This window comes from Triturus cristatus, chromosome 7 (assembly GCF_964204655.1).
Source record: "Triturus cristatus chromosome 7, aTriCri1.1, whole genome shotgun sequence".
NCBI lineage: Eukaryota > Metazoa > Chordata > Amphibia > Caudata > Salamandridae > Triturus > Triturus cristatus.
The window spans coordinates 726,798,674-726,814,662 of NC_140590.1; the positions used below are offsets into that span (position 1 = coordinate 726,798,674).

At 45.6% G+C, this 15,989-nt stretch overlaps 1 protein-coding gene across 1 annotated transcript in view; it reads right to left on the reverse strand.

The window, feature by feature from the left end:
• The window catches only part of CCDC40 (coiled-coil domain 40 molecular ruler complex subunit), a 708,731-nt gene that overhangs the window by 567,576 nt on the left and 125,166 nt on the right, over positions 1–15,989 (reverse strand). The window contains exon 8 of the mRNA XM_085617438.1: positions 15,549–15,768. Coding sequence (XP_085473564.1) covers positions 15,549–15,768 — 220 coding nt within the window. The remainder of the gene's footprint in view (positions 1–15,548; positions 15,769–15,989) is intronic.

Genomic DNA, 15,989 nt, shown 5'->3' on the forward strand with positions numbered 1-15,989 from the left:
ATCTTTTCATGCTGTATTTTCTATATTTTGCTCCTTGTATATTTAATGCTATTTATTAGGTTGTAGAGAGCTCTGACACCAACATTTGGTCATGTATGCACTTCATAAAACTTTAAAAATAAAAATAAAGTAAAGAAGGCACTTGCCCACCAGTCCACCCTATAAACCCTGGGAAAGAAACTGTGGGGCTCTAATATGGATCCAGTCTTACAAAAATGAAGGCAAAGTCTCATCTGTTCTCACTTAGGGAAGTGACATCATGCTTGGAAATGACACCAAATTGATAGATGCTTCGACGATAAAAATGTATAAGCACATTCTCCAGCTTCCTAAGTCGGTGTCTTCTACACGGGTTCGACTAGAGTTTGGCCTCCTTCGGCAGGCCATAGCTAGGCAAAGTTCTTTCATTAAGCTATGTCATAGTATTACATCAGCAGTGCCGGCCATGTTTGACAGTTTAATGTGGACTGAATTAAGATCTGGCAGCGGAAAACGTGCTAACGCACACTATGTGGATTCGTGTTTATCTGATTTACAAGCCCGGAAGATATGGGCGTAGGCAAAAATGAGTTTTTAGAAATGGCAAATGTAAATGCCAGGACCCTGAGCAGACAAGCTGATCGAGAAGTTCTATCACAGAGATCCCATGCTTGCATACTATCAACACATAACACCACAGGGAAACAAGCTCACCTATCGGCGAATTTTCATAGGTACATGAAAAATAGATTCCTGGCACTCCGTTTTGGTGTTTTACCAACACCGGACCATCTATAGAGGTGGCAAAAGTGACCACCCGAGTAGTAATGCAGACTCTGTAGTGAGAAGCGAGAATCTTTTTTACATGTTTTATGTGAATGTGTGACGTTACAACTAAAACATTTACAACGCATGCCTTTACAACGCAGTTTTTACATCATAACATCCATTACAATGTATGATTTTACATAGCATGCCATCACAACGCATTTTTAAAAACTCCATTTACAAAGCATTCCATTACATCGCATTATACCATTACAACGCATACCATTACATTGCATTTAAGGTAAGTGTTGGATAGTGTAGGGGTAAAAATTACTATTCCCACTCCAGTGAGTGCAACAGTAGGGTAAGTGTTGGATAGGGTAGGGGTAAAAATTACTATTCCCACTCCAGTGAGTGCAACAGTAGGGTAAGTGTTGGATAGTGTTAAGGGTAAAAACTATGCGTTGTAATGGTATGCGTTGTAGTGACATGCGTTGTAGTGACATGCGTTGTAGTGACATGCGTTGTAGTGACATGCGATGTAATTGCTGCATTGTAATGAAATGAAAAATTATATTTATATAGCGCGTAACTACCCGGAGGCCTCGTCGCGCTTCAGCAGATTACTATAACGAGCTCCAAGGTACATTAACACGCTTTTGCAAACAAATAAGTTTTTAGGGCTTTCCTGAATGCCAGCCTATTGTTGATCTGTCTAATACTCAAAGGAAGGGAATTCCATAGTTTGGCGGCAGTGTGTGAGAAGGAACGGCCGCCCCAACGAGCTTTGATTACCTTTGTTGTGGTTGCTAGGTGCAGTGAGCCGGAGCGGAGGGCTCTGGGAGGGACGTAAGGCACCACAATGGGGAACAAGATGGCAGGGCCTACTCGATGGAAAGATTTGTGCACAATGCACATAGCCTTAAACTGAGCTCTGGCAGTCATTGGAAGCCAATGAAGCTCCTTCAGGGCTTTCTTGGCTGATTGCCAACGAGGAATATTAAACAATAGCCGGGCGGCACAGTTTTGGGTGACTTGGAGCCTTTTGGTCACCGCTGCAGGGGCGCCTAAATATAAGGCGTTCCCGTAGTCCAGGCGAGAGAGAATCAGGGCCTGAACCATGACTCTCCTCGCCTGGAAAGGGAGCAGAGGAAGAACCTTGCGGAGCATTTTCATTAACCCAGCACAAGTTGAGGCAGTTTTGGTAGCTTGGACCGAGAAGTCAAGCGCCCTGTCAAGCCAAATTCCAAGGCTCTTTATCTGGGACTTAGGGAGGGGAGGAGTGCCAAGGCATGTAGGCCAAATGGAGGCCAAGGTGTTCGGTGAAGAGTTACCTAATAACATGATCTCCGTCTTCTCCCCATTAAGTTTAAGGCAAGAGGAGTGCATCCACTCAGCAACAGCCTCTAGACACGGGCCCAAGGTGTTAGACGACCCCTCCAAGTGGTCCAAAGAGACCACCAGTTGGGTGTCGTCTGCGTAGGTGACAATACGCACACCGAAGGGCTGGACTATATTTGCTAGAGGTTGCATATAAACATTAAAAAGAGTAGGGCTCAGGGACGAGCCCTGCGGGACCCCACAACTAATTGGTTGCTTAGGAGAAATCGTCTCACCCTCGAACACCTGAAAAGAACGCTCGTCCAGGAAGGAGGTCAGCCATTCCAGGGGCGCGCCCGACACACCCATGCCTTTCAAACGATGTAATAGGATGGCATGGTTAACGGTGTCGAACGCGGCGCTGAGGTCGAGTAGTATGATGGCTGCTTTTCCTCCCTGGTCCAGCACCGCTCTGGTCTCTTCTGTTACTGCTATAAGGGCAGTTTTGGTTCCATGCTGAGGGCGGAAGCCCGTCTGCGAGGCACATAGTAGGCTATTGGATTCTAAATAGTCCACTAAGATGTTATTAATGTGTCTCTCAAGAAGTTTGCTCATCCAAGGAAGTAGGGAGATAGGGCGAAAATTGGCCAAGTTGTTCTGATCTAAGGTGGGTTTTTTCAGAAGTGCCCTAACCATCGCACACTTCCATTGAACTGGGACAGAATTCGAAGCAATGGAAATATTTAGGACATCCAGGATGACAGGACGGATGACGTTGATGACTTTAATAAGAGTCTGAGGAGGTGCTGGGTCGTTGGGGGAACCCGAGGTGACTTTGAGGATTATTCCATCCAATGAGGAGGAATCTAGAAAAGGGAATTTATCCAACAGGCAAGGAGTCATCGTGCCAGGATCCCTTGTGGTGGTGGGCTCCCAGTCACCACTACCTGTGGAGAAAGAGGAATAAATAGTTAAAATCTTCTGAGAGAAGAAGATCGCTAAGTTATTGCAACGAGTTTTTGCGCCGTCAAGTGACTGGCGCTCAGGAGGAGGGGAGGTAATTAAAGATTTAGCAATTTTAAAAATTTCCTTGGGAGAGTTGGCAGCTGAATGAATTTTTGATTCATAAAACTGAGCTTGGGCAGATTTAATTTCATTTTTATAAAGCTTTATAGCAGCTCGATACTCCACTTTTTTAGATTGAGAATATTCTTGTCTCCAGGCTCTCTCTAGTTTGCGACAAAGTTGTTTCCTAGTCCTGAGAGCAGGCGAGTACCAGGGAGCAACTTTGGGTCTATTTATTAGATGCAAAGATTCCTTTGGAAGGACTAGATCGAGGGAGCTGGAGATCCAATTGTCAAAATTGACAGTGGCTGTGTCGGGGTTAGTCACCTCCGGGGCTGGCTGATCAATGAGAGCCAGTTTCCATTTAGCGAGTGGAAGTGAAGCCCATTTTCTTCCCCAACGCTTATTGTGGGTGTGTGGGACAGAAGAGCTGCCAGTAGACCAAGAAAAAGGTACCAGAAAGTGATCGGTCCAGGGTAATGGTATGGGTGTCTCAGCGGTTAGGCTCTCTAGATTGCTGTAAATGTGATCTAGAAGATGGCCCCTGATATGCGTCGGTTGAAAGCCTTTCTGGAGCAGGTCCATGGCCTGAAGATTAGATCGAAGGCTATTGGCCCCTGAGTCAAGTGGGACATCCAAGTGCAAATTCAGGTCTCCTAGCAAAGTAAAATTTGCAGAAGAAAGCACTAAGTTGGCGACTGTGTCCGTTATATTGGTGACAAAATTGCTAAGGGAGCCAGGTGGTCGATAGACTAACATGCCAGAAAAAGTGTTTGAGGGGGAAAATTCAAGGGTAAAGTGTAAAGTCTCACAAGCTGGCGTAGAGGATGGGGTGACACGACATCTAAAATTGTCCCTGTAAATAATGGCTAGTCCTCCACCTCTACCTGTCTTACGGTCCAGTCGTTTACAGGTATAGCCTTGGGGGGTGGCCCATGCAATTGTAGGATCGATATCTAGCTGAAGCCAAGTCTCCGTTAAAAAAAGGGCATCAGGTTTAAGATCTTCTATCAACATGGCTAGTTCAATATGGTGTTTTGGCAGGGATCGGCAATTGAGGAGAAACATCTTCCATTTATACGTGAGGGGATGTTTTCCTGAGTTTGGAGGTGAAGCACTCCAGTCACAGGTTTTACAACGGGCCTTCCAGTTTACAGGCAAGACCGAGTGTAGGCAAGCAGCTTTAGGGGTAGAACGAAATGCGTGCAGCAATGGAGCACTGTAAGTAACACGGTTACCTAACATATCAGCGGAACTAGGGACGGGAACTGGAGCTGGAGGCGTCCAGTCGCGGACTGGCGCAGACTGGCTTCTCTTTGGCGCCTCTTCGGCGCGTCTACGGCGCTCCCGCTGCACGTGCCGCTGCGCGGTGCAACAGTGGATTAAATAGATTAGGCTCAGAGGAGACTGGAGCGTCAACCCCCTAAGATGGCCGCCCCGTAATGGCACCACCAGGAAGTGAACGCGCTCTGTACTCCATCCACAACAATCAGCCTAACGCTGCGGTGGACCGGGGAGTCAGAGTAAAATTCAATTTAAAAGTGACAACAATAGCAGCAACAAGGTATCAAGCATAAAATCAGTTTTAGATAAAACACAAATAGCAAGGCACACACGATGTTGTTAGCTAAAGCGCTAGTGCAGGAGTGATTCAAATCAATGGCATACGATGTAAAGGATGTTGCGTTATAATGACTGGGTTGCAAAGGTAGTGGGATGTAATGACTGCATTGTAAAGGTTGTTTTCCATTTTAGGTCTGTGCCCTGAATTGTTAGAACCTCACAGACGTTTGTTGCACCAACAGTTTAACCTCCTGCTTGTACGGTCTTGCAAGCAAGTCGTCATAGAAGCCCTAAACCCACTAAACAAAGTTTTGAATATCAGGTTGGTTAAATGTATGTCTGCATTTTCAAAATTGCTGAACCAACAAGAAAATGGCAAATGAGGCAAAAACAATTTATGAATACGATCTTGCTAATTAGAGAGAAGAGTTTTTAATTGTTGTTAAAAATTACTATGTATTTGCTAGTGGCTTTATCTGGCTACTTGAATATTAGGTCATGTTCATTCCCAAACCTAGTTAGCCAGGCACACCAGCACTTTGCAGACTATATTGCACCTTGGTTATGTTTTAAAAATGAGATTATAATGATCTTTTTATTTGAATATTTATTCTTCACGTTGTTTTATGAATTGCCAAATAGATATTGTATAGGATTTTATTATGAGACTTTTTTCATCTAAGTCATGCATTAAGGGCCTGATTTCGATGTCGGTCGGAGTTGCCTCCGACTGACACCGTTTCGGTGTGTGAACCGCCCGACCATAGGTCGGCGGTTTCACACACCTCATTATGGTGCAGTCGCAAACTCTTATTTCTCTATGGGAACTTGTGCGGCGAGCGGAAACCGCCCGCAGCACATTCTCCCATTGAGAAATGGGAGTTTGTGAAAATACCTGCACCGTGTGGCAGGCACCTCATGATGCCTGTCACAGGGTGCAGAGATTTTCATGGGGGCACTATAGGTGCCCCCCAGGGCCCTAAGCAGTGGGCCAGCAGGGAAGGGGGCCCAGCTAGGGACCCCCAATGTCGCTATCTGACAGCCTTTCCATGTTGGACAGGCCGAGATGGAAGGGCTGTCGGAAACTGGCATTGTAATCGTGATAGCGGGGCCGAGCCTGGCTCTGCCGTCATTGAAGGGATTACTATTCCGCTTCAGTTCTGACGGGCTCACAGAGCCCATCAGAAGAGGAGCGGACTCAGCTTGCGGTTTGCCCTCTGACCCCCATAATCAAAATACAGCGGTCGAAGGGAAAGCTCAGGATGTCGACATCCAAATTGGGACCTAAGTTGATTGGTTTATACTAATCTGATTGATTGCACAGGTTTTTTTTATTAATCATGCAATAAAGTTTTTCTTCTTCTACTCTCATATTCAAAAATGGAATAACTTTGATAACTCTCTTGGGATGCTAATGAGCTTTTTTTCATTCCAATGGAATTGTGCATCTTTCAAAACAAATCCCTGACCTCGACAAGGACTGATGCATATACTTGGCAATAAACATCAACTGTCTTAGTTATAAGGATTTCCATGATGCTAGGTGTGACTTTGGTCTTTGATACCGATTAGCATTCTATTTTGATGCACTTCATATTTTTGGCAGTAAACATTCTAACCATTCCCCTCAAATGATTTAAGTTTTTTCATCAGGTAATGAGAACAAAATTGAAAATGGGATACTTTGCCTTTTCTTCAGTTAAAGTGGACTGTGGAGTACTCCATATGTTTGCCCTTTTCCATCACTATTTAACAATGGCTTAAACAGGTAGCCTAGTTTAAAAGAAAACTTGTTTTCTTCAGAAGATTATTATCTCCTATTCCTTTACAATTATACATGTCGTGTTAATAAAGAATCATCAGTGTCATTACTTCCTGGTTTTTTTAGTCTCTATTGTAACCGGTAATGGAGTTCAGCTTCCTTGTTTAGACCACGCTTAATAGGTTCCAATCTAATTAGCCACAAGCTCTCACTTTGCCAAAGTCTTAATTCACAATTAATGCCATTGACCAATTTTGGTATATAGATAGTTACACACATTTTGAAGATTTTACAAAATTCATGTGATCAGTGAAGGCCTAGGTAAAGGGAATTTCAGACCTTCCTTGCTGATAATACTATAATGCTCCTGTATTCTCAGTATAGCCTGGCAACATGAAGACCTTATAAGTGATAAACCTTAACAAGAATTAAGGCATTTAACAACAGTGTATTTTAAATGTATGTTTAGGAGTTATATGTTTAACACAGATTGGGATTCTGGAAACTATGCAAGCCGTACAAGACAATAGTCTTTCAAAGAAAATAAGGTTTATTTTAGTCTGTTACCCATTTATACTTATGTTCATCTTAAAGTGATATTGGGGCATATGATTTGGGCATGCCTAGGCCTGTAATTCCCAGACTACCTTATTGGGGATACATTGCGAAAAGGATTATGCACCAAAGCCCCTCACTTCCTTTGTATCCACTATTTAACATTCATTTGAGTACACTATTTGATGTATATATTTGAATATATAAAGTTATTTAATTCAAAGCACTGGTACAAAAGCGAAATTGTACAACATACATCATTAAGAAGATGAAAACTACTCAAACTGATATGGAAAAGCAATGACTTGGAAACTCGCATAGGAGAAAATCATTCCACAGCCTTGGGAGATTAATCTCAGATAATGGGACAAAGGAGTAATTTTATGAATGCTGTATGAATACTGTACATTTGGAAGCTGCAACTACGAGCAATTAAAAGAATCGAATTTCGTAAGGTTAGAGTAGAATCAATAGTAATTCCTAGATTGTGAGAAAAAGAAGATGGAGCTATTGGAAAGGTGGAAATGAAAATGAGGGAGGAAATGAGGAATCAGAAGTAGGATGGAATAACATTTCCAATTATGATGGAGAAAATTTGAAGCCATCCATTTCTCAATGGCAGAGAGACAACTTGACAAATGAGCATGGAGACAGTAAAGTCTGGAAAAGAAAAGCAGATTTAGACATTAGCTGCATTGAAATGATTGAGAAGCCCCTATGAGTGAACTCTGTAAAGAAAATAATACAAGAAAGCAGGACAGTTTATAGAGTAAAACGCAAAAGACCAAAGAATGAGACATACCAAAGACAGAACCTTGGGAAATACCGCGACTATGAGGAACTGAACAACATAGAACCTTTCCAAGAAACTGAAAAAGAAGAATAGAACAGACTCACAAATATCCCGTAATGTTGCCATCCTCCATTTCCTGGAATTGTTGTTTCATTTGTATGCGGATGACACACATTTAGCTGACAGCGAGTAGTGCCCAAGATATTCTCCAATGAAAAGCCAGATAAATGGGTGAAAATGCATTGAAGGTCAATGAGTAAAGACAGAGTTTCTATAGCCAGCCCTGCATCGAGCCGTTCACTCTCCTATAATGAGAAAGACGCGATGTGGAAGTACTCTAGTACCACAGTCCAAGTATGAATGTCCTGCTAGTATCTGTTGTTAAGGTGGCTTTCTTTAAAGTTTCTCCTTGCTACGTACCACAAATTAATAGTTGAAGCTTCAGTCAACACAAAACTGTATTTTGATAAAAACCCTCTTTACCTTAGTCCCAAATTATGAGAAAAATAGTGTCTGTAGTGGTGCAGAACACGTGTTTCCCTCGTGTGGGCTGAAATCAGAGAGGGACATTGCCCACCCTCTACTGAAGGGCTAAACTATCTTGCATTGTGTAATCAGACTGAATTTAAGGTCAACTATCTGACACTCAAATGCTTGTGAAGCTTGATCCAGTATATCTATCTGAAAAGTTGATCTGCTGAATCCTTTCCTATCGCCTCTTTGCTCTCCAGCCAGGTGGCTTGGACTTTTTATAGTCTTAAAAACTAGGTTATAAAAGCAGTGGGGATTAGAAACTTTCTACACAACATCTAAAACTTTGGACTGAACCTAAAGGAATATGCTACTTACCAGTATGCATCTGTTCTTGGCATGTAGAGCTGCAGATCTACACACTTTTGCATAGATCGCCATCTGGTGTTGGGCCCGGATGTTTGCAGTTTGTTTTTCCTCTTGGAAAGTCTTTGGAAGTCATGAGGTCGGTGACTCCTCCCTTGGATCGTATTGCGCATGGGCTTCGGCTCCATCCTCAGAATGTTTTTCGCCAACAGGGAAAGATGGAGCGTAGTAATAACAGTGAAGACACCCATGTGCGTTGTATCTAAATAAGATAGACTGGAACAGATACAGGTAGCCGGGGAGGTGGGTGGGCGTGTGTAGATCTGCAGCTCTACATGCCAAGAACAGATGCATACTGGTAAGTAGCATATTCCGTTCGAGGCATATGAGCTGCAGATTACACACTTTTGCATAGACTATATAGCAGCTCCCAACCTTAGCGGCGACCACCGGTATCTGTTGCAGTGGTTTGAAATAGTGTTTTTAGTACAGCCTGGCCCACACTAGCTTGTTGCTTGGTTTGCACATCTACACAGTAATGTTTAGTGAAAGTGTGCGGTGTTGACCATGTAGCTACTTTGCAGATATCATCTAATGGGATGTTCCCTAGAAAAGCCATAGAAGCCCCTATCTTTCGTGTAGAATGGGCTTTAGGGGGAACGGATAGCGTTCGTTTTGCTTTGTGGTAGCAAATCTGGATGCATTTTACAATCCACCTAGCTATCCCTGATTTTGAGATGGGGTTGCCCTTGTGTGGTGGAGAGAAAGAGACAAATAGTTGTTTGGTCTTTCTGAAAGGTTGTGTTCTTTGGATATAGTAAAGTAAGGCTCGTTTGACATCTAGCGTGTGTAGAGCCCTTTCTGCAACAGTTTGAGGTTGCGAGAAAAATACCGGTAATTCTACCGATTGGTTTAGATGAAAAGGGGAAACGACTTTAGGTAGGAATTTGGGGTTGGTACGGAGAACAACCTTATTCTGGGGCATTTGGAGAAAAGGTTCTTGAATAGTAAGTGCTTGTATCTCACTGACCCTTCTAAGGGAAGTGATGGCTACAAGAAAGGCTGTTTTCCATGTGAGAAATTGCAGTTCGCACTTATGCAAAGGTTCGAAGGGCGGTCCCATTAGCCTTGTGAGAACTATATTTAAGTTCCACACAGGTGAGGGTGGTACTCTGGGGGGAATTATTCGTTTTAAGCCTTCCATGAGGGCTTTAATGGCAGGCACTCTGAAAAGTGATAGGTGCTGCCTGTTTTGTAGGTAAGCGGCAATTGCTGCGAGGTGTAGCCGAATGGAGGTATATGCTAGGTTACACCTTTGTAGATGGAGTAAGTAGCATATGATGTGTTGTATAGACACGTCTAGAGGAATGATTGTGTTGTTATGGCAATAAACAACAAATCTTTTCAACTTGGCAGCATAGCAGGCTCTAGTGGTAGGGCGTCTTGCTTCTCTGATGACGTTCATACAGTCAGGGGGAAGGTTTAGGTATCCGAATTCTAAGATTTCAGGAGCCAGATCGCAAGGTTGAGCTGAGCTGGGTCCCGGTGCCTGATCTCTCCATGGTTCTGGGAGGCATGGTGAGAGGTGTAGCTTTTGGTGTGGTACTACCGAGAGTTCCAGCAGCGTGGTGTACCACGGTTGTCTGGCCCATGTTGGAGCTACTGGGATCAGTGTAAGGGAATGCTGTTGTAGCTTTCGCATCACTAATGGAATTAGCGGGAGAGGTGGAAAAGGGTACGCAAATTTGTCTGACCAGTTCATCCATATAGCATTGCCTTTGGACAATGGGTGTGGGTATCTGGCGGCGAAGCGTGGGCATTTTTTGTTTTCGTGGGTAGCGAAGAGGTCTATCTGCGGATGCCCCCACATTTGAAAGAACGGGTGAAGAACCTGCGGGTGAAGTTCCCAATCGTAGATCTGCTGCGTCTGTCTGCTGAGCAGATCTGCCATGGTGTTTTGGACTCCTGGTATATGCTGGGCTAGGAGAAAGATTTTGTGTGCAATTGCTCATCTCCATATGCTCTGTGCTAGTTGAGAGAGCTGTGGAGAGTGTGTGCCACCTTGTTTTTGAATGTAATACATGACCGTCATGTTGTCTGTGCGAATGAGGACTGCCTTGCCTAAAATCTGTCTTTGAAAGGATTTTAGGGCTAGAAAGATTGCTAGTAACTCCAGATGGTTGATATGGAGTAACTTTTGTTGCGGAGTCCATGTGCCCTGCACTGTGAGGTGTAATAGATGAGCTCCCCAGCCGGAGAGCGATGCGTCTGTTGTTAGTATTATTTGTGGAACCGGGTCCAGGAACGGTCAACCTCTGGAAAGATTTGTGGTGTTCCACCACTGCAGAGAGCGATGGGTGCGACCAACACCAGATCTGTCAGTTGCCCCTGGGCCTGGTTCCATTGACGCGCTAAGCACTCTTGGAGTGGACGCATCTGGAGCCTTGTGTGGGGCACTATGAAAATGCAAGAGGCCATCATCCCTATCAGTTGCATAAACACTCTTGCTGGAAGGGAGTGTTGAAGTATGAATCTTTGACGCAAAGCCTGAATGCTTGCAATCCTGGCCGGATTGGGGTAGGCTATTGCTTTTGAGGTGTCTATGGTGGCACCGAGGTATTGCTTTATGTGGGATGGGGTTAGCTGGGACTTTTGGTGGTTCACCGTGAAGCCTAGTTGGTGAAGTAGTTGGATTGTAGTGGCGGTGTGGTGTACACATTGGTTGTAGGACGTGGCTTTTATCAGCGAGTCGTTCAAATATGGGAAGACGTGAATGTGCTGTCTTCTGAGATGTGCCGCCAATACCGCTAGGCACTTGGTGAATACCCTTGGTGCTGTTGTGACTCCGAATGGGAGCACCTTGAACTGGTAGTGTTGCCCATCCACTACAAATCTGAGGTACTTTCTGTGAGCATGGTGTACCGGAATGTGAAAGTATGCTTCTTTCAAGTCCAGTGTGGTGAGGAAGTCGTTCTGGGAGAGGAGCGGAAGCACCTGCTGAAGCGTTACCATGTGAAAATGGTCTGAATGTATGTATGTGTTTAGGGGCTGATCTAGAATAGGTCGTAGAGTCTCGTCCCTTTTTGGTATTAGAAAATATAGGGAGTAGACCCCTAAATTTTGCTGATTGGCGGGAACTTGTTCTATTGCCTGTTTTTGTAGGAGGGAGATTACCTCCTGTTTTAGTAATGTGGAATGTTCTTGTGACATTGGGCGTTGCCTGGGTGGAATGTTTGGGGGGGTAGATGTTAATTCTAGGCAGTACCCTGAGCGAATAATTTGGGTCACCCATTTGTCTGAGGTGATGGTCTCCCAGACCTGAAGGAAGTTTTGTAGTCTGCCCCCGACCGGAGTGGGATGGTCTGGAGGGAGCGGGGGGAAGTCACTGGGTAGGCGGTGTTGCAGAGCGGGCGGTATTTGTTTTGCCTCTGCCTTTATTGTTATTGCCCCTATAGCCGCCTCTTTGATAACCCCTTGTGAAGGTGGACTGAGTGGGGGATTTGTAGGAAGTGGACGTGCTATCTGAGGAGTAGCCTCTAGCCGTACTCCGAAAGGAAGAGCGGCGAAAGGAGCGCCTAGGAGGGTGTGACTGTAGGGCTCCCATAGATTTCGCCGTATCAGTGTCCTTCTTCATTTTCTCGAGGGCCTCATCTACCTTTGGGCCGAATAGGTGTTCTTGGTCAAAGGGATGATTTAGGATGGAGGCCTGTACCTCAGGTTTGAAACCTGATATTCTCAGCCAAGCATGGCGACGGAGGAGGACGCTAGTGTTAATGGCCCTGGAGGCTGTGTCTGCTGCATCTAAGGCACAGCGTATGGAGGTGTTAGTTATTGTCTTACCCTCTTGAATTAATTCATCGGCCCTATTTTTGTATCTTTCCGGGAGGTGGTGCATTATGGTTTCTAATTCATCATAATGCGCCCTATCGTATCTGGCCAATAGCGCTTGGGTGTTGGCGATACGCCATATATTGGCTGCCTGTGACGCAGTGCGCTTTCCTGACGCGTCCAGTAGCTTTGACTCTTTGGCAGGTGGTGGTGCTTCGCCTGACGCCTGGGAGTTTGACCTCTTCCGTGCAGTGAAAACCACTAGGGAATCTAGTGGCGCTGGCCCTTTGATATAGGCATGATCTGTGGGGCCAGCTTTGTACTTTTTTTCTATGCGTGGGTTAATGACCCTGGCCCTGACTGGGTCCTTAAAAACCTCTGGCGCATGTTTTACCACCCCCTTGAGCATAGGTAGTATGGAGGTAGACCTATGTGCGGTATCAAAGGTGTCGAGGAGGAAATCCTCCTCCACTGGGTCAGTGTGTAACTCTACCCCGTGATAATGTGCCGCCCTCTGAAGTAGGTGGTGGAAACCTAGTGAGTCTTCCGGTGGAGATGGCCTGGAAGGATAAAGGTCATCTTGTGGGACGTCTGGAATATCTGGGTTAATGTAGTTGTCCCATGGGTCTGGAGATCCTGTAGGGGTGGGGTCTTGGGGCACATACCCTGGATCGTGATATGGGTCCCCCTGATCATCATCGTCTGGAGGTGGGGGTGGAGAAGGCGGAGGGGGCGGAGGTGGAGAGGGTGGAGGAGGTGGGGAAGGTTTTCTGAAAGGGGAGGTAGCAGAGTCCTTCCTCTTTGGAGGTGGAGGCGGAACCGGTTTGTCCAAATGTCTCTTTTTGGAAGAGTGCCAAATGTCCAGTTTTTGGATCCTTAGTAAGAGTTTTTTGTAAGGGATCCGGTGTAAACAGTTCCTGTGACAATGTTTGTTCCGTCGGCGCAGAGGTCTTCGGGGCCGATGACTTTTTAGGCTTGTCCGTGCCGTGCTTAGCACTGGGCTTGGGAACCTCCGTTTTCTTGGTCGGTGCCGAGGTGGGCTTCGGCGTGGAAGTGTCGGTGCCGAGGGCCTTATGGGGTTTGGTCGGTACCGAAGATGGCGTCGGTACGGAAGCGCTGGGTTTCGACACTGAGGACTTCGGGCGGAGCTCGGTGTCGAGGTAGAGGCCGGTTTCTTTTTCGGTGCCGAGGTGTGTTTGTCGGCACCGCTGGAAGGCTGGCTCGAGCATGAGCTGCCGGAAGGCTTATTTGACTTCTTCACCGGGCCCGAAGGTGGGGTGTGTGAAGCGAAGGCGTGACCGAAGCCTTTTTGGGTGTCGGCGCGGGTGTGGGGGGGGTATATTACTCACGACCCTCTGCGTCGGGGTGATGTCCTCTACATCGGAGTCGTCGGCTTCGGAAGCACCAATGAGGTCCTCTTCGGTGTGCTGCTGTCCCGGATCTTCGACGTCGTCTCCGAAGATGTCGACTGGAACGGAGGTCGAGGAGTGCGCCATGTTTCGTCTGGCTCTTCGGTCCCGAATAGTCTTTTTCGATCTGAAAGACTTACAGGCCGGACAGTCTCGAGCCTCGTGTTCATGGGAGAGGCAGAGGTTGCACACCTCATGATGATCGGTGTGGGGAAATTTGGACCCACATCGAGGGCACTTCTTGAATGGAGTTCTTTCCATCAGCCGGGACCGGAGCTTGGGTAGGCCCGAAGGCCGCCGTCGACGACTGGAACCGAAGATTTGTCGATGAGAAGGTGATTGAGGAGATCGCAATCGAAACAATACCGCGATGTGAGTGAGGATTCCGCTTCGATCGTCGAACTGGAAATGTTTGCAACCGGAGCGCGAAGATTACATCCGAGCCCGATGGCGGAAAAAAACAATCTGAGGATGGAGCCGAAGCCCATGCGCAATACGATCCAAGGGAGGAGTCACCGACCTCGTGACTTCCAAAGACTTTCCAAGAGGAAAAACAAACTGCAAACATCCGGGCCCAACACCAGATGGCGATCTATGCAAAAGTGTGTAATCTGCAGCTCATATGCCTCGAACACAGATATGACCTCATGCCCAATTTTGTACCAAATCTGTGAACCCCTCAAAACGTTTCTTTCTATTCCACCAGCTGAAACCTCGCAAAACCTCTCAATGCCACTAGTTGAATGCTTTCTAAGAAATGCAGCTGTTTATTTCATTGGCAGATTTGAAGTACCTTGAGAGGATTAGGTTTAATTTATGCACAGGATAAATTCAATAAAGCGTCTGACTCCCTTTACTTGAGCATCTGAAATATTCATTTTTCTACTCGTCAGTATTTTGGCTCATGGTTTATACAAGAAATATAGAAGAGAGAGTCAGTGGTTGGCAGAAAAAGTCGTGTTTGTTTACTGACACCTTCTTGTCATAATCTTGGTATGTCAAACACGGATCTCTTTACCTATAAACTTGCTTCCATCGCAAAGTTAAAGACTTCTTACTTAATTGCTTTCGATGCCACCAAGTGACCAATTACATTATTGGGCAATGCTGCTTTTGAAGTCTATCACAGATATTGACAGATAAAGGCACATTTTGATATTGGACAAACTGACAGAGGGGAGATGGCCTAGCACTTCGCACTGGACTTTCCTTTAGCAGTATGGCTTAGAGTGATATGGGCGGTTCCTGCCTGTAGTAGCTCAGATAGCTGAAGAAACTCATACTGTAAGCCAAAAAAAATTCTGAAATGAGGCCCAAAGCACATACTCATAGTTCACACTCTGTTAACCTTTTCGTTCATATTTGTTGCATTTCTCAGGTAGAAAAGCTGTGTTTTAAAAATGTATCAATGTGCAACAATTTCTTCACAGAGACTATAGGTGAAGACCAACTCTGTGAAAATGTATGCAGAAAATGCCCAATAGGAACAAGTGTAAGAGAAGTAACATTAGTCTAGTAAACTTGTATATCACAAAATGTGGAGGGGCCAATCACCTGTTTCTATAAGGGGAATATGCTCCTCTATGTCAGTTCTTTAGGTGTTTGTTACCGGTGTGCATGAACATCCCTGCCCTCTCACCAAACCCTGCCAAACACCAGCCAAACAAACCTTTTTTGCGCTCTTCAGTAGTGATGTTCTGGGTATTCTTGTAGAGATTCCGGATATTCTGGAGCTCTTCCTCCATCTGTCTCCGCAGCGTGGCCATCTGTGCATGCCGATCATGGTACTTCTCTAGATCCATCTGTAGACGGGCCAGTTCCTGCTGCATGCCGTACAGCATTACACCAAGGTCCTCACGCTGTGTCTTACTCTTCTTCGTTTGCACTGTCTGCAGGCAGAGTCCAGAGGAGATTATTAGAACAGAGCAAATCCCCCAAACAAATTATCAACATAGAAAAGAGCCCAGAATAGGTTAACCTAGCAGGACACAGCTGACAAAACATCATCATCTCACACGCGGGATAGAGCTTGGAAGAGGCCATCAGACAAGGACAGTCGTGTAGCTGCTAGCATGAGTAGTAGTATTAGCCGCAAGCAGCACCAGCTGAG